Source organism: Cimex lectularius, unplaced genomic scaffold (genome assembly GCF_000648675.2).
Source record: "Cimex lectularius strain Harlan isolate CLEC.00 unplaced genomic scaffold, Clec_2.1 scaffold93, whole genome shotgun sequence".
Lineage (NCBI taxonomy): Eukaryota > Metazoa > Arthropoda > Insecta > Hemiptera > Cimicidae > Cimex > Cimex lectularius.
Window position 1 is genome coordinate 303764 of NW_019392669.1, and position 20027 is coordinate 323790.

The 20027-nt window shown below is 38.0% G+C and overlaps 1 protein-coding gene across 12 annotated transcripts in view; it reads right to left on the minus strand.

Moving 5' to 3' along the window:
- The window catches only part of LOC106672093 (probable Ras GTPase-activating protein), a 588817-nt gene that overhangs the window by 262462 nt on the left and 306328 nt on the right, over positions 1–20027 (minus strand). For all 12 annotated transcript variants that reach the window (XM_024225219.1, XM_024225218.1, XM_024225217.1 and 9 more), the window contains one exon: positions 14405–14591. In XM_024225219.1, coding sequence (XP_024080987.1) covers positions 14405–14591 — 187 coding nt within the window. The remainder of the gene's footprint in view (positions 1–14404; positions 14592–20027) is intronic.

Genomic DNA, 20027 nt, shown 5'->3' on the forward strand with positions numbered 1-20027 from the left:
AAATATATTTACATCGCTATAAAAGCAGTTTTTAAATCACCCATTAAATCAATATATCGATTTTATTTTATACGTGACATTGGGGTTCCTCGTTGAGCCTTTCAACAATCGGGGTTGCTGCTAACAGATGTTCCGTGCAATTCGAAACGTCGACCCCCGAATGTAACACTTGTATATTACGTTTTAAATGTCAACAGTCAAATAATGTTCTTAATAGATCTTCACTTCAAAGATTGACAGATATAAATTGGTCTAATGCCAAACCGAGCAACTTGGGGGAAGGTCTCGATGGTCATCCAGGTCCGGTTGTATAGTATTTCGACAATCCGTGAAATCTACTAACCAGATTAGGATCTGTATCGTACTGTTATCGTACAAAATATTTGAAGAAATGTGTATCTTGAGTGCGTACTGTTTCCGTGGTGTATTAGACGCATCTTCCAACGCAGCAGAGATCAGGTGGAAAGAGAGGAATCTCTAATGGCGTATCGTGAAGCAAAAAAGGCATTTAGGAAAGAACTTCGGCAATCAAAGAGAAGGACATGGCGATGCTTAGTGGAAGACCAAGACAAGGCCAATAAATGGGACCTTCACTCTAAGGTGGCAAGAGGCAAAATGGCAGACTGTCCTCAGAACCGTTTGGGCGTCGACGATTTGGACTGCGCGCGGGCTTGGCCCTGCTTGAAGAAGCCTTCCCAAAGGATACCTTAACAGATGATGAGGACGTGCGCCAGAGTGCTCGAACCAGGGCAAGTAGGATTGCGGCTGATGGATTAACTGATCCATGGACGGAAGAAGAAGTGACCGATGCAATTAGCAATCTGAGGACGGGCCGTGCGCCTGGCGTCGATCGTGTGGAGGTGGCAGTGGAATGGATTAAATCTTGAGATCATCATCTGCTCTATGACTTTGCTCACTTTTCTACTGATAATCATCTTATTGTAAGACATGTGTTTCACCATGTCCTGCAGAAAAAGAGGCACACATATTCACTAAAATACAAAATAGTTCACAGACCAGCTAAAACAACTGAATTATGTAAAAAGTTAGTTAATTATATGAAAGTATCTGATAAAAATAAACAAACGTTGTACTTATATGTTCACATTTTGCTTAAAATGTGTGTGAAGGATGATTAAGCAGATTCAGCTTTTACCCCATTATTACAGTTAGCAGACCAGCAAAGACAATTTGTTGTGAATTTTAGTAAGCTAAGCTTGAAGCTTTTTAAAAAATTATTAGGCAAGCAAACCCCTCGTGTTTATGAGGTCCATGGTCGTCCAGCAAACCCGGTGTGAATTTTACAGGTGTAAACACCTTTAGCCGTGTTTAATTTAAATCGCGCTTCAAAAGCGGTTGCAATAACTTGGAAAAGGATTACCGTGGGCAAACATTTGGCTAAGACGGGACTTTACCCCGACACGGCTAATCTTAATGTTATGACCGTTAAAGCCGTTGGGAGCGACCCGCGGGCCATTAACGCGACCAACCTCCAAGCGTTGATCCGCTTAGTTTCGTCCCAATTTCAAAACAGATCACACCCGGTTTTCTTTTTCATAGAAATAGTTTTCCGCGATATTTCACCATTAGAAAAAGGAATTTTCCTGTTAAGTTTAAGTTAGAAACCACATTTCATCATTTGTTATTTACTGTATTACATAATTATTTCTGACTGTTTTGAACCTATAGATTATGATCACTTTACTGGGTCCGTGTATTCTCGCTGGTTTAGGTTTCAATCATACAGACTACAAGCCATCTTAAGTGAGGAACTGTGTTCCCAATAAAGTGATCAGCGCGACCTGTTCATCCTCCACTCCCAGTCGAATAAACGCAACCAACTTTAATTATTATGGTAGTAGATAAAGTAATTAATATAAACATTTAATATAAAATTTTCTAGTATTGTATAAATTCATAATTTTTTCCACATTCTACATGTATTTGTAAAATCCAAACAATATTTATAAATCCGAGGCGCTGAAGATGATCTCAATAAAGATAGAAACGTTAGCACGATAAAGAAAATGTTTTTCTAAAACCTACGCCACACCAGACCGCATCTCACGATCTCCGAATACTTATTCTAATTATATTCATAACAAGTGCACATTTTATAGATTTTTTTTGCATCAGTTTTATACCCCAGCAATGTGAATTCAATTATTTTTTTAATATAATTTTTATATCCTTTTATTTATTTTTTCTAAAATTTTATTCTTATTAATCTTTTTATTCTGTAGATTTATTTTATAATATGAATATTTAAAGGGTTTCCGAGCCAACGTGAAACAACCCCCTTATTCGTTTTTTAATTCATAATGCGACTCCTCTTTAACATTTCAAGTAAATTTTCTATCTCTCATGAAAATTCAATTCACAAACTCCTAAAATTATCCAGGTCACAGGGCGCAACTTTGAAATGACCAACGAGAAAAAACCTTTTTTCAAAAAAATATTAGTTTTTAAGAAAAAAGTTACTTTTCATGAAAATGTTTTGAAAATTATTATTTTTAATAACGTGAAAAATTGTTTGTAAACAATTCATTATAGTTCGTGGTCCGATTAACTGAATAACGTTTTTCAATTAATTAATCTTTAATTAAGGTTTTGGTTGAGATAAAAAAGTCAGTGTCACGAGCGGGATTCGAACCCACGACCCTCGGCTTGATACGCCGCTGCGCCTACTTGAGCTATAGTGACTTCGATCCACTCGGACACTAACTTCCTATCTCAACCCCACCTTTCGAATTTTTCCCCCTTTTTGCCATTTTTCAAATGTGTAATCTATTCAATTCTCGGTGACAAATGAAATGGCCAAGGAGAGCTTTGGTAAAGATATACTTCATTTTACTTATTAAATTCATTATAGTTCGTGGACCGATTGACAGAATAACGTTTTTCAATTAATTAATCTTTATATAAGGCATTGGTCGAGATAAATTTATAAGAGAAAGAGTTAGGTTTATAAAAAAGCTGACAGTGTTTTTCCCTCCGTCCCACGTTTGGACAAAATCAAAATGAATGAGCGTGTTAGAGAGAAAGACTGTTGGATTCAAAAGGCATACTTTCAAAGCATCTTTTATACAAAAAGAGACGTAAGGCACGTATTATATATCTTGGTTTAGGAAAATAAATCATAGTAAAACAGAGAAAAAAAAGAAACTGAAAGACTTCCAAGGATGATTCGTACTTCAAGTAAGGCTGGTCGTATGGAGGATGAACAAAAAAGTCCATTCTGGTTCACATCCGGCCCAGGATCGACTCGAAAGCTTCTGGGACTGTGACTGGGACACGGTTCATTGTTCGAAGACGGTTCTCACGGAAAAAAAATTTTACGACTACCGAGTAAAAAATCAGAATCTTATCATTAAGTCGGAAAATGTTTCTATTCCATTTGTGAGTCGGGGCAAAGGAGCGAGTTGCAAATTTCCATAAGACCGGCCCCATAAACCAAAACCCGAGCCCTTACATAATTCACGTCTTGGCTATTTAATAATTCCATATAATTCCGGGCTTTATTACTTCCTCAAGGCCCCCTGGCTTTCGGGAGGTTCTCGTTTTGGATCGAAACACGGAACGGTTTCTGTAAACCCTCCTAGGGGGAAAAAATCAATGAATGCGTGCCTTCGAACAAAACTATTCCGCGTTTAATAATACAACTTTCTAAGAATCTGTTTCTAGGCATAAATATGTAAGGGTAAACTTTTCTTTTAGATTCGCAGTCTGGGTAAATTCCTTTGTATTTGTACAAATGAGAAAGTTTTTAGGAACTTTTCCGCTGTTTACAAAGGATTGTTAAACTAGATTTCATTGATTAGATGAGTTAATTAGAATTGATGCGACCGGCTTGATTGGACCTCGTCAATTGCGAGAGATCCGAAATGACTTTCGGCAAGTTTCCAAATAGCGACCATTTCTCGCGAGTTACGAGTCGTATATCGGATCACCCCCGGGAGCCATTAATCGCCTTTTGAATATTCAATTTGGCCAATTGATCATAGATAATGAACCGATGGAGGGGGGTCGAAGGAGGTCGCAAATCAATTGTTACTTACGGCCCGGGCCGGGGCTTCGCCCGATGATCGACTTCCTTTCTGAAAGATGGCTTCCCACGACTTCCGGCGGGAAGTCGACGCCCCTGCGACTATTGTCTTTGTTTGTTAAACGGACGGGGGACGGTTTCGATTACACCGGGCCTGACAAATGAAGCCGGCCCCGGAATCTTTTGATAGCCGAGACTAGATCTGTTTATTAAATTCCGGCCGGGGGATATCGATCGGAGAATGTGTCGACCGATCCTTCCAAGCACAAAGGAAAAACCGGCCATGAAACAACGTAAATGACAGTGACGAAGCCTGGCATCACTCATCAAACTCTAATCAAATAGGCATGCCAAGCCATAATACAAAACAAAAATAATTACACAAAAAATTACCTTTATTTTACATGAGATCATGCGATATGAATACACATACCTGAAAAAAATAAAACAAAAAACATTACTTAAACGCTAATTTTTAACACATTAACTACGCTAATTTAACACAGCCATCTAGGAATAAACTGCGGTATCAACAAATTTTCTACAAATGGTACCGCATGTAAATTCTGTACTAGGCCACCATGGACACCATTTAATGAGAATTACGAGAATTTTTGTTTCTTGCAGGAAACCTACATTATAAAAATAATAATAAAACTGTACGAAGTATTTAGTATATTTAATTCGGCTCCATTTTCTGTATTGTTTTATTTACTTTGCTCTCTCATTTCCTTCTTGCATGCCACACATAAACACAAGTACTTTCTCTCTCTCTCTCTTTCTCACCTCTCTCTTCCTGGTTTTCTTCCTATCTCTCTGTCCCTCCTGACCATCTTCACTCCCTCTCCTCCCAACTCACTCTATCAGTCTTCCTCTCTTCTCTCTCCCTCCCCCATATCTTTTATCTCTAACTCTATCTCTTTTTCGACCTACCTGTTATCGCTCCCTCTCTAGTTTTCTTCCTATATCTCCCACACTCTTCTCTCTTCCCCCTCACTCTATGTTTATCTTTCTTTCTCGTTCTCCTCTATTTCTCTCTCTCTTTAACTCTCTCTCTCTCTCTCCATGGTTTTCTTCCTATTTCACCCTCGCTCTTTTCTCTTCCCCCTCATTATCTTTATCTTATCTCTTTATCTTTCTTTCTCTTTCTCCTCTTTCTACCATTTCTCTTTCTCTCTCGCCCCTTTCTGTTCGTCTTTCTCTATCTCTAGCTTTCTCTCATCCCCCTTCTTTCTATTTCTTACCTCTATCTCCCTGGTTCTCTTCCTAGTTCTCCCTCGCCCTTCTCTCTTCCCCCTCACTCTACCTTTATCTTTTTTCTCGTTCTCATCTTTCTATTTCTCTCTCTCTCTCTCTCCCTCTCTCTCTCTCTCCCTCTCTCTCTCTCTCTTTCTCTCTCTCTCTTCTCTCTCTCTCTCTCTCTCTCTCTCTCTCTCTCTCTCTCTCTCTCTCTCTCCTCCTGGTTCCCCTCCTAGTTCTCCCTCGCTCTTCTCTCTTCCCTCCTCTCGCTATTTTTAGTTTTCTTTCTCCCTCACTCCTTTCTGTTTCTTATTCTTATTCTCTCTCTATCTCTACATTTGACTCTTTGTATCTCTGACTATCTATCATCTTACCTCTCTCTCCCTGGTTGTCTTCCTATTTCTCCTCGCTCTTCTCTCTTCCCCTTCTCGCTATCTTAGGTTTTCTTTCTCTTTCAACCCTTTCTGTTTCTTTTTTTTCTCTCTCTCTTTCCCACGTTTCTCTCCGCCTTTTTCTCATCCCCTTTCTTTCTATCTAGCTATCACTTATCTCTCTCTCCCTCTTCTCTTCATGATTGTCCCTCACTCTTCTGACTTTCCCCTCCGCCCTCTACCTCAATCTTCCTTTCTCTCTCTCTCTCTCTCTCTCTCTCTCTCTCTCTCTCTCTCTTTCTATTTCTATCTCCTTCGCCTCCCCTTTCTTTTCTCTCTCTCCCACCTCTTTCTAGATCTCGCCCTTTCTCTCATCCCCTTTCTTTCTATCTCTATATATCTTTTACCTCTCTCTCCCTTGTTCTCTTGCTACTTCTCCATCGCCCTTCTCTCTCCCCCCTCTCACTCCCCTTTAGGTTTCTTTCTTTTTCCCTCTCTCTCTCTATCTCTAGCTTTCTCTCATACCCCTTCTTTCTATCTCTATCTCTACCCTCTCTCCCAGTTATCTTTCTGATTCTCCCTCGCTCTTCTTTCTTTCCCCCCGTCCTCTACCTCTATCTTCCTCCCTCTCACTCTCTCTCTCTATCTTTCTCTCTCTCCTTCTCCGCTTTCTTTTCTCTTCCTCCCTTTCTCATTCCCACCCTCTCTCTTTTCCATATATTTCTCGTCTTCTCTATCACCACCATCTCTCCACCCTCTCTCTTTCTTACTCCCATTCTTGCTTTTTCTCTCCCTACTCTCCATCCCTTTCTCTTTCTATCTGCTCTACATATATATAGATTACACAAATAAAAATAATATTGAATTTTGTGTTGAACTGAAGCGTCCGTCTTTGTCCAACCTTTTATAGGCCTAAATCGGCGAAAATAATAAAAAAAATTCTGATTTATGATGGTGTGGAGTTCAGGAATAATTCCGTTTTTGTTGTTCAGAAAAATTGGAGAGACACACACAAACAAAAAACAGAATTATAAAAAGATTTTACAATATGCAAATGATTCCTTATGACTCTGACTTCACTTCTCCACATCACGTTTTTTATGACGAATTAAAGAACAATGAAGTATTACAACACGTAAATGCTATATTCTGGTTGAATTTCCACCTCTAACATTCGACTGTGTCGTATTTGATCGATTTGAGAGAGATCGATTTGTTCACGACCTACGACAAAGTCCGACCGTAAAGGGAACCTTTCTGGGTTCAGTGCGGCGTAACGGTGCCCGGAGGGGGAACGAAATCGAAATAAACAGCCCGCTGTCTATGGCAGTTCCGCCTGCTCAATCGAGATCGCTACTTGAAACAAGAAAAAGCGAGTGAGAGATATGAAGCGATAAAGAGGGAGAACAGATGGCCGATAACTGAACCGACAAAGATCAGACGGATATGGTCACACGATCATGGGCGGGCAAATCGCCCATTCCGCTGACGACTTCTGGGAAAGACATTCCACTTCTGTCTTCTGCCGCGGGGCATGTTTTTGAAATTATTAGTTTTCATTGTTTATCTCTTGATGCCACCACATCCGGGTATTGCCGAAGCAAAATTTGAACGTTTTAGATCCATTACTCTCCTAGAGGCTAGTTGAAAACCCTGGCATTCATTTCGTCCCACCGTTATCTAGTTTCCTTGTTTTCGGACTTCTCTTAGGTCATGCCTATTAGTAAGGTTAAATACTAATTAGTGGTATTAATGAGTTCCGATTGGGTTTGGTTTAAAGATTATCCTTCTATCTATTTGCCGCTTCCTGTTAACGTCTTTCATCTTTTCACAGTGTCTGTAGATATCCTAATGCGTTCTTCATCATATGGCAATGTCCTTAATAGGCCTGATGTAGTTCTAAGTTTAATAATTGTTTCTAATCCTGTGGATTAGCCAATTGCTCCTAAGTCCTATGATCGCAATTAGGAATATTTTTTTACGGCCTAATTTGTTTATATTTTTTTCAAATAACCAATGCAAAAATTGACCGTTCAACACTTAGATCAGCAAGATTCTGATTGAATGCACAATACTTGAACTGCAGTCACGGCATACAATGACATTGGATGTTGTTAGTTAATTCTTCATTGTTGAAATATTAATTTGTGTGGGTTAAAAACTAGGAGGGCTGAATTTAACCTATAGCTCCTTTCTTCTCAGTTTATCGTGTGTTGAAGTATTTGATAATCAATCGGTAGTTAATTGCGGAAGTATCACCTAATTATTATTCAAGAATTGGAGTGCTTAATCAAACTGCGGACTTTACAATGGCCTTTAGATCCTTTCATAATAAAAGAAGGTATTAATTTACATTCAATTAATTAAGGTTTTTAGTTGAGATAAAATAGTCAGTGTTACGAGCGGGATTGAACCCACGACCTTCGGCTTGATACGCCGCTACTCTACCACTTGATCTATAGTGACTTCGATCCACTCGGACACCAACTTCCCATCTCAACCCTACCTTTTGAATTTTCCCTCCTTTTTGCCATTTTTCAATTAAGGTTAATTTCCATTAAGGTTTTTATCTCAACTAAAAAATTAATTGAATGATATTAACTGGTCAAGCGGACCACGAAAAATAGTGAATTTAATGGTATTAATTTTCATTTGTCTGAAAAAGATCGATTGTTGATATATGCTTCGTTTTTTAAATTTACGGACCCGTATAACCATGTTAGTTTATTCTTATATTTCTTTAAATATTCTACAATTTTTTCTCTAGAAAACAACGTACTAGGCTGTATTTTAATGTTAGGTTAAGTCTAAAGGTCCTTTCTCAAGTTTATCTGTTGAGGCTGGCTGGCATATAGTCAATAATGGCTTTTAATGCTGGTTGGATGACAAATGCAGTTGGATGTTATTAGTCTACTTTTAGTTTAAATAATAATTTGTCCGATGAACCATGTGAAAGAAAAGGAGAAGACCCTAACTTTCAACACAGTATTATTCCATATTGTTACTTATTTTGTTGACAAGATAAACAAGCAAAAACCAAAGATACTTCTCTCTCTCAAAATACTCCAATTAAGAACTCATACTTCTTAAGAGAAGGATCGAATTAACTGCACTGAAGTAAGGATCAAGGAACTAGGAAAAGTACAATAAGCTAGAAGGCTGCAATGCTTGGGGAACACAAGAGCCCCACTTCCTATACTTCCGTCATCATCATCAAGTTCTGCATTTAGGAATAGCTCAGGGTATTTCAACGCACAAGTTCCCCATTAAGAGTGACAAGCAAATGAGGAAATTTTACATCTTTTCTGTGGATTTAATTTGGCCTGTCACTAACCCACATATTTTGTTAGGGTGCTTCAAAGCTGGTTATCATTAGGCTGTGTGGTTGACCGCAGTCTGAAGGGAAATATTTAAAAAACTCCCTTTTCAGACTCCTTGGATGTTTGAGTTATGGTGATAGAGATGGTGATATTAAGTTACTACATTTGACTGGTAATGTTCTGCCTTGTAAATAGTACTGCCAAGATGAGGTGTCAAGAAGGGTATTCACTACGCTACGCTTGGATGCATCGAACAAGAGGATTTTGTAAGAACAAGAGTGTAATTATCATAATAAATATTGTTTGTCATCGTGTATTTGATTGTAGCTGTTTGCGCCATCTTTGACATTACTGTGTTTGGGTATCATTATTATTGGGTATCATTTAGAAGAGCATTTTTCCAAGCTAATGGTTAGAAACTTAGATAAGTGACTTTATTCCAGTGTTTCTTGACACCTTATCTTCAGTCGATATTTGTTACCTTACTGCCACTAGTGGCATGCAATACCGATTGGAAAATGAGCCGCGTTGACATTACACCACGATAACGTGTTTGTATCGTCTGATTGTGCTATTTTTTTTTTCTTTCGGTGACTGCACTCAAAATGAGGGATTAAGAGGGCGAGAAGCAACCTGGCGGGTTCAAGGCATGGGGAAAGATAGATAAACAGACAGTAGGGTCAGGCTGGATCGAGAGCTTGGTATGGCACTTTTGGCATCGGATTAGCTCATTGACAAACAGAATGTAGTCGTGGCGTAATTGACGTGGTAAGTAACTTTGATTTATCTGACCAGGTTGGTGTGTCACAGATTTGGACCAAACTATTTTTGGTCGTTCGACGTTTTGACGCAATCCCAGTGTTCCACTCCGTATGTCCAAGTGGTCGCAGTAATGTACTGTTGAGTTGTTACTCTCAAAACAGATTTCGGTCCTAAAAGATAGTCTATATTTACATTGAAAAAATTCTGACTCTCCACTATACATTAACAATAAGCAGTACCGGCTTCCACTCAAGCCAGGTACTTAAGACTATAATAGACAGCAGAATGACGTGGAAGAGGGATATGGATAGAAGAGGCGGCCACAAGGAACATCCACTTGAATAGATCTTTTGTGCCCCCTGTTATTAATAACTCAGTGGCCAGCTTCAGGTTATTAATCAGCCTCCACAGCTTTACCTTTAGTGTCTATGATCTTGCTTTTGGTTTTTCTTGTCCTAGTTTCAAGAACCTTCACCATACGTAGACCTTCACAGAAACAGAATTTGTTCTGTGGTACCCTCTCTTCCAGTATGTGCACGGTGTTTCTGTCTGTACTCCTATCCGGTACATGTGCCTGCTTAAGTGGCAGTGCCCTGTGAGGAGTCCAACCAGAATCCTGGTTCGGTTGCGGTTGCCTACCAGTGATTCTTTTGTAAGTTTTGCGGATAGTCCTTCTATGAATCTCTTCGCGTGCCTCATACCGTGGATATTGTTCCACCAGGTTTTGGACTCATTAAGGCTCCATTTAAAGATGTATCCTCTTTGCTAGCAGGCTGCTTAGCCACAGTAGGGTTCAGGACCCAGAGAGTCCATGTTGGCTCCCTTTTTGGCCAGCATATCAACCTTTTCGTTGCCTTTATGCCCCGAATAAACAGGGACCCATACCAAGGTCAGGTCATTAGTATCATTGACTTCCATCAGGGCCTCCGTGCAGTTCAAACCACTCTTTGCCTTCGCCTCGCATGAGGCTAAGGCCCTAAGAACTGCCTGGCTGTGAGAAAATGGTATATTCCGGGAATGTATTCCGAGCTTTTTATTTCTCTGGCGCGTTGTTCAATAGCTATGATTTCAGACTGGAAAACTGTAGTATATTTACCTAGGTTTACCGTCAGTTCGGTCCTTGGGTTCATCCCTTGACGGTTTAGGAGCCGTCAGACGTGGCAGACTTAGAATCATCAACTTAACAGAAGACGTAGACAACTACAAAGACTCGAAAAATCCACAACACCTATAATGTAAGGTTCAATTTAGGTTGTATGGCATCGTCTTCAAAAATTAAGGATTTGTACTTTGGCTAATGTTAAAAATTGTAGAATTGTTTTAATAATCTCGCTTGTCTGTGTTTTTGACGGTACGAAATAGGTTTTAGGGGTTTGGAATGTACGACGGTATGGAATTCCTACGACTTCGCTGTACAATTAGCCGATCGGTATGCCGCGTAGATGAGTAAATCGAGATCCATAACACAATAAAATTGGTGCTTATTAGTCGGTGGAAGATAATTCCGTCTCGAAATCCAAAGAAGAAAAAAAAAAAGAACCGGTTTTTCGTTACACACCCACTTTACCTTGGTGCAATCTGTGATTCGAGTATTACAGAAATATTATCAGGTGTGATATCTGTGATATCTTTTTCAAAATCAAAAAGGAGTTTGATTTCGGTCTCCTCATTCTTTAGCTAAAAGTATTATGGTTTGTTTAATATTACGCACATTCTATTATTATTCACTTCGAAGTCTAAAGTTGATGGGTACATATCAGTTTTTTTTATAATATAGTATCAGTTCATAGCAGCGATAAAAATAAATGTTCGAAAGGTTCGGCATCAAAAGCATCTCACTTTAAGTTAATTTAAACTTAACCAAGGTTAAGTCTGTGATCGACAGGTTCAGCCCAGGTCAATCCCAAAGAACTGGATTTTATCTCTTAAAGGATTTTATTAACACTTTGAAGTAAATCTGAACTTACAGATTAATAAGGAACGTTTTATTTTGTGTACGGAAATAGCAGACGAGGAGAAAGTGTTCCTTCACGTTTTGCCCGGGTTTCTTTATACTCAGACCAGCCCAGGTGCGAGATTGTTTCCCAGGATATGCGAAAGGAGAACGGACCCGTGTAATCTTCGTAGGGGAATTGTAACAGAATCGGAGGAAGAAAACCCGCCGGGAAAGCTCAAACCAGGAAAGCCAAGGAGGAAAATACTTTCCTGCCTTCTTATGAAGTTTTGACACGCAATCGTGCGGTTTACAGTTTCCGCTGGCCTCTTTTGAAAGGGCTACCTTGAACTCGGTCTGTCACTGAGGTTGGATAGAACGGATTTATTACTTTTATGACCAAATAAATTATCAAAACGGAAAGTTTCGCGGTTAAGAACTTTCGGGGATTCTGAAAATAGGCGCTTTTTCCATCGAATCGACCATAAAAGTATAAAAAGTATTTGGAGAAAACAACTTAAATATTATATAACGTAATGAGAAAGAGCTAGACTAGGACCGTTTGGGGTCCGTCTACTCTTGCTGTTTTTGACTAAAGAAGAGTCCTCACGTAACCTCTAGATTTGATTAATTACAAGCCAAAAGGAAGAATAACGTTATGGTAGAAGAAACGTCAACAAACTAAAATCTTTAGCGAGAATGAGCGGAGCTGGAAATTGACGGTTTTTGGTCCGTCTAGTCTCGCTGTTTAACACTAAAAGAAGTTATCTCCCTTAAAGTCTTGATTTGATTCCACCGGACGGACATGAAGTGCAACGTTATGGGACAACGCACAGGACAAGAACAGTGGATAAGCCGACAAACTAAAATGTGAAGAGATAATAAGCAGAACACGCAATAGGCCGTATTAGGTCCGCCTGCCTCGCTGTTAATCATTAAAGAAGTGACCTCCCGTGACGCCTAGATATGATTAATGAGAACTAACAAAAAAAGGTAAAAATTTAACACAGCATTAGATTAAGGGAATCGTCGGCAAATTGAAATATGAAGCACGAATGAGCGGAACTGGCAACTGCCCGTTTTTGGTCCGCCAAGTATCGCTGTTTATCAGTAAAGAAATGACTGTCTCTTTCATTGGATTAATCAGAACTAGCAAAATAAAAGAATATTATATAACATAAGATTAGGAGAAATGTCGACAAACTGAAATATGAAACGCGAATTGACAGTTTTTTGGTCCGTTTGGTCTAGCTGTTTATCAGTAAAGAAGTGACCTCCTGTCAATTCAAAATGACGAATCTGTGACACAAGGCACAGACATTGTAACAAGGGATAGAATCGACAAACTGAAATATTCAACGAGACAGCGCAACTAGCAGTACCCCGTTTTTGGTCCGTCTTCTAGTCTTGCTGTTTATCACTAAAGAAGTGACCTTCCGTCAATCCTTGCTTTGACTCATCAAGACGGCAAAAACGACGAATCTGTGAGATGACGCACAGACATTAGAGCACGGGATAGAATCGACAAACTGAAATATTCAAAGAGAAAGCGAACCTGGCAACAGCCCGTTTTTGGTCCGTCTAGTCTCGCTGTTTATCACTAAAGAAGTGACCTCCTGTAAATTCAAAACGACGAATCTGTGAGAGAACGCACAGACATTGAAGCACAGCATAGAATCGACAAACTGAAATATTCAACGAGACAGCGCAACTGGCAACAGCCCGTTTTTGGTCCGTCTAGTCTCGCTGTTTATCACTAAAGAAGTGACCTCCCGTCAATCCAAAACGTCGAATCTGTGAGACAAAGCACAGACACTAGATATAGATTCGGCAAACTGAAATATTCAGAGAGAAAGCGAACCAGGCAATAGACCGGTTTTTGGTCCGTCTAGCCTCGCTATTTATCACTAAAGAAGTGACTTCTCGAAACAACTTGATGCAATTCAACAAGACTATCGCATAGCATCAATTAATAAAACAACGTATAAACACCACAGCAGAGTAATAAATCGACAAAACTTAATACCACAGTTGTTACTACCATTTTGATCACCAGTTCAATTTAAAATGATTTCTTTAAGTTTTTTCCAATTTCTACATTGAAGGATCCACGGAATATTAGCAGCATAAATTCAAATATGCAGAGACAAAAGGCAGAACTGGCTATAGTCCTTTGGTCCGTCTAGTCTCACAGTACTCTAAGAAAGCTAAGTTCTTCCACCATTCAATCGATTTATAGATATCCATAAAAAGGTTGCCTCAGATAATATAGAAATGCAATATTCACTCAGGTCAAACTGATGGTCATTGATCTTCCTAATCTTTCTAATCTACCTTTAGAAAAAGCAAATCTATTTTTCAAATAATTTACTAAAGAGACTTAATCCCAGGTTACACATAAAGTATTCAGACCCAATATAATGGGTAAACTAAGCAATTGTTTATAAATGATAAAATACCAGGTCATTTTTCGTTCGCCTATTTTCACTATTTATCCGTAGAGGAGCGGTCTTCTAGTCCATAGTTTGATAATTTTGACCTAGGCCAGACATTATTGTCAGTGCAGTCAACAGAATAACCTTTTTGGCCCTGCGGTTCATCTTACCCGATTATTTACCTATCCTTAACTTGTTACAAAATAATCTGAAACGACCAGGTTGATCACCCAGTAGACCTCTCGTTCAACTTCAATAGTGCTTTTACAAGAAAAACAAAATCAATTAAGTCTACATACCTAATGGGGATGCAGGCGGCTGGTGATCCCGAAGTGAGATGGTCTCCTGGTCTTCGACGTCTGCAGATTCTTCTTCTTCCTCGAGGAGAGGCGGCGGCCCCAGGTCGTAGCCCCATCTCTGTCTAAAAGCCCGGGCACCGCCGTCCAAACGGACGCGAGGGAGGTCCACGAACAACGAATCACCAATCTATAACAAAACAATTGAATTTTAATCATTTAAAAAAGAAAGGTAAAGCGACCTCGAACCAACAGAGTATTCTAAGCATTAACAAAGAATGTTTAAACCAAATATTAGGAACAATACAAAAAATCTACTTAAAAATAATACCGATAGGTCTTCTTAAAACATCCAACATAAAATTCAGTAAACTTTGCATAACTGTGTAAAAATGATTTTTTGGAGATCGTTAGGTGCGGTCTGGTGTGACGTAGGTTTTAAAAAAATATTTTCTTTATCATGCCAACGTTTCGATCTTTATTGAGATCATCTTCAGGGTTCAAAGTGTTTGTTTTCCTTGAAGATGTGTCATTTTGTGTGTTGAACACGACGAACAAGAACGACACATCTACACGGAAAACATCCACTTTGAGCCCTGAAGATGATCTCAATACAAATCGAAACGTTGGTATGATAAAGAAAATGTTTTCTAAAACACGACACACCAGACCGCACCTCACGATCTCCAAATAATCAGTGGCTGGTGGTAACACCATACATTTGTGTAAAAAAATATTTTAATGTAAGATTTATCAAAATTTTAACGAATAGTTTACTTTTGTAACGTGCGAAAATATATCAATTCAAATAAATTTTCAGTGTTAAATAACTAGGACATCAAATGACCTTCCTACCGAATAACCAATTTTCGTCAATGCAGCTTTCAACGCAATGGATAATCGCAATCTTTAATAGTTAATACTACCTCATAAATACAACAGAAATGATTAAGGTGGGGTGAGCATCATCAGTTTGAAGGAGTTACAAACACGTCTCCCGAGATGAAAGGTGGGGTTGAGATGGGAAGTTGGTGTCCAAGTGAATCGAAGTTGCGATAGCTCAAGTGGTAGAGCAGCGGCGTATTTAGCCGAAGGTCGTGGGTTCGAAGGTCGTGGGTTCGAATCCCGCTTGTGACCCTGACTTTTTTATCTCAACCAAAACCTTAATTAATTGAAAAGAATTTATTTGGTCAAGTGAACCACGATACCTAATAATAATATTATGCGAATTGCAATCGGTGATTTGTCATAAACTAAACCTAATATACATATACCGAAAGTTATATACATATATATTTTTGAAATACATCATACATAAAGACAGGTAGCTATTTCCTGATTTCCTGATTCATGGAAAATTCTTTCATAAAAGACACTATCATCAACCAAATTATTGACGAGGAACTTCATTACACTCAGTACTAGGATGTTAGAGTAAATTGACTGTTTGTGGTCTGTCTAGTCTCGCTGTTTATCAGTAAAAACACTCTCACTACTGTTTGATTTGAACAGACAGTTGAGCAGAAAAAATATCAAAATGCGGCGAGAACTAGCAGTACTGGCTATTGTTTTACGTCCAACTTTTCGCTGTTGATCAGATATAGATCAATTAATCTAGCTCTTTTACCTTTCCCTCAATCTACCATATATCCATAAACAGGGTGCTTCAGATAACACAGAAACGCTAAAATTGTTATAATATCCTGTAACGTTAAACTGATAGTCACTGATCCACCTAATGTATAGAAAAAGCAAATATATTGATATATTACTTTAGTAGAAAACTGTATTCCATGAAACATCTAAAAGACGTATCAGGAGACAGCAAGAATACACCGAAAATTATGAATTTTCATAATGTATATTTATACATCAAGAATGAAGAGGACCAGGATGATCCATCTAGAATGATATAATATTGAGCAATAGCCCATTATGGTCCATCTAATGTTGCTGTTTTCAGTACAGAAGTGACCCACCAAAAACACCTTGATGCAATTTATCAGGACAAGTAAATAAAAAATTATGAAACAACACAAAGACGGAGGAAAATGTCGAAAGTTTAAACGACCTTCCCTAACTCTCTGATTTGAATCATCAAGATTGGAAAAACAGGACGAATTCATGGAACAACGCACAGACGCTATAGCCGAAGAGATTTGCAGCGATCATGATTGGAACTGGTTATAGCCCATTTGTGGTCTAGACTCACACTTTATCAGTTGAAAAGCGACTAGTGAATTAAATCCGGAAGTTTTTGCCGTACAATTTTATAATACAAAAACATAATGGAAGAACGAGTTGTAAATTCAGTGGATGTCTGGATGACTATGGAGTTGGCAATCTTGACAGAATACTCGCCAAGCCCATAGTCATCCAGACATCCACTGAGCTTACAATGTAAAAAAAACTGTCAAAACAGTTTACATTAAAAAAAGTCAATGAAGATGGTCTATATTAAACCGAAACGTGTCTGATGATATAAAATACCTGTTGTTGAAAATACAATTTATTTCCTATGCATTATCTTACCTAACCGCATGAGTGTAGAGAGTGGTTTTAAAAAATTGAAATCTTTGAATGTCAATATGTCTTACACCATTATTTTTTATTGATGATTATATCAGATGTAAGAAATTGTAACATTTTAATTTTTATGTTGTTTTAGTGTTCTGAGGAAGGTCAAATATAGAGCCGAAAGGTATAATACGGTATATTAAAACATAATAATAAAATAGAAATAAATTGGTCAAGGATGAAGGTGCTGTGGAGGAAGGCTGAACTTTCTAACACTCGACCCGACCGCTAGATACCGCGAGATCGTCGACGCTTTAAGCCGGGAACACACCCGATGCAACGCTATGCGACGCTACCTAATGCTACTCGACGCCTTGTCACGTTTTGGTAGGGTGTGCACATCTAAGCGACGTCAAGCGCACGCCGCGTACTGTCACACAGCGTGTATCACAAATCAGTATCGCAATCGCAATGCCTCTTTTGTTCTTAATGTATTATTTTTGAGCAAAACCATGTAATAAATTGTTAGTTAAATTTTATGAGCACAACCACGTAATAAATTGTTAGTTAAATTTTATGAGCACAACAATGTAATAAATTGTTAGTTAAATTTTATGAGCACAACAATGTAATAAATTGTTAGTTAAATTTTATTAGCACAACATATTATAAATTGTTTGTTAAACTTAATTGTTTTATGTGGTGGTTAGTGACCGTTAATCGATAATTATTCAGAAATAGTGGATGCGGTCTGGTGTGATGTAAGTTTCAGAAAAACATTTTCTTTTTCTCTCTTTATCGTGCCAACGTTTCGATCTTTATTGAGAACATCTTCAGGGCTCAAAGTGTTTGTCTTCTGTGTAATTGTGCAATCCGTGTGTGTCGTGTTGAGAGAGCCAGTGAAGTATATACTTCACAATAATGGCACAATAACACAGAAGACAAACACTTTGAGCCCTGAATATGATCTCAATAAAAGATCGAAACTTTGGCACGATAAAGAAAATGTTTTTCTGAAACCTACATCACACCAGACCGCATCTCACGATTTCTGAATAATTGATTGTTTTATATAAAGTTATTCCGATGTATTGATAAATTTTCTTCCTAACCAACTTAATTAAATAATTTTTATAAAAACTTATGAATTTTTGATCTCGTTTAATTTGGTTTACATTAAAATAGAAATGTTGTAATTAATATAACGACAAAATTAAACACTTTGAGCCCTGAAGATGATCTCAATAAAAGATCGAAACTTTGGCACGATAAAGAAAATGTTTTTCTGAAACCTACATCACACCCGAACGCATCTCACGATATCTGAATGACAAAATTAAAATTACTTAGTGTGAAATAAACTACAAAAAATATAAGTGTCCTGTACTGAAGCTACTCGACGAAAATAGTGAAATTTTATGAGCAAAACCGTGAAATAAATTGTTAGTTAAATTGTATGTGCAAAACCGTGTAATAAATTGTTAGTGGAATTCATTATATCAAAAAATGATATTCCGGTGTTTTGACCAATTTTCTACCAAACCATTAAAATTATTTTTTTTTAAATAAATACTAATGAATTTTTGATATCGGTTAGTTTGGTTTATATAAAAATGAGTAAGTTGTAATTAATATAACGACAATAATACATGTAGTTTGAATAAAAATATGAGTGTCCGGTTCTTTTGTCTCCGACTGTAATCGATGCTACTCGACGAAAATCTGGATCGCAGAGCGTAGAGTAGGGTAGCGTTGCATAGCATCGGGCAGATGTACAGGAGGTAATGCAATCTTATGGAAAATTGGATTTGCGTCAGGTAGCATCGGGTAGTGTCGCATAGCGTTCCGTCGCGTACGTGTGTTCCCGGCTTAAGGTTTGATTTTTATATGTTAAAACTATGTTTTTATTGAGTTAATTTGATATCATATCGCACATCAAAAGAAAAGTGACACAAGTGGAAAAAATTATAAAAACCGTATTATGTAGTTTTTTAAGTATTCGGGTGTGTGATGCTACAGGCAAAATGAAACAACTGTAGATGGATTCAAAGTTGCTAGGTAGCATAATGTGTCACTTTTGAATTAGTGGGAACGCACTGTCACCATTCGCGAAAGGACGACTATGGACTTGGCATTCTTGACAGATCATTCCTCAAGTCCATTGTCCAGACATCCACTGAACTTATAAAAATGTAAAAACCCGTCAAACCAATTTATATAAAAAAGTCAATAAAGATGGTCTATATTAGACCGAAACGTGCCTGATAATATAAAATGCCTATTGTTGAAAAGACAATTTATTTCCTATGGAGCATCATACCTAACCACAAGAGTGTAGAGGTGTTTTAAAAAATTGAAATCTTTGAATGTCAATGTTTCTTACATCATTATTTTTTTATTGATGATTACGATCATGTAAGTTTAATGAAAATATTATTTCTATGTTATGAAATCTGATGCAAGAAAGTAAATAAGTAAAATTTTCGTTTTTATGTTGTTTTAGTGCTCTGAGAAAAGCCAAATATAGAGTCGAAAGTTTGGCATATGTGTGAAATACAGTGTACTAAAACAACAGTAAAATAGAAATAAAAGAAATAAATAGGCCGAGGATGGAGGTGCTGTGGAGAAAGGCTGAACTTTCTAACACTCGACCCGACCGCTAGATACCGCGAGATCCTCGACGCTTTACGTTTGATTTGTATATGTTAAAACTATGTTTTTACTCAGTTAATTTCATATCATTTCGCACAAGAAGAGTGACACAAGTCGAAAAAATTATAAAAACCAAATTTTTTTAAGATTTCGGATGTGTGATGCTACAGGAAAAATGACACAACTGTGGTGGACTCAAACCTGCTAGGCGGTTTCGGATGTGTCACTTTTGAATTGGCGGGAACGTACTGTTTTATACATTCACGAAAAGGACCACTATGGGCTTAACGTTCTTGACAGACTACTCGCCAAATCCATAATCAGACTTCCAGACAGTCAGTGTCAAGCATGGGTGTGAGTATTTATCAGTAAAAGTAGAACATTTCGAGTTATTTAGTAGTTAGTTGAGTGATCTTGAGTGATCGTGAATTATTTTAGTTTCACTTCTTTTATTTCA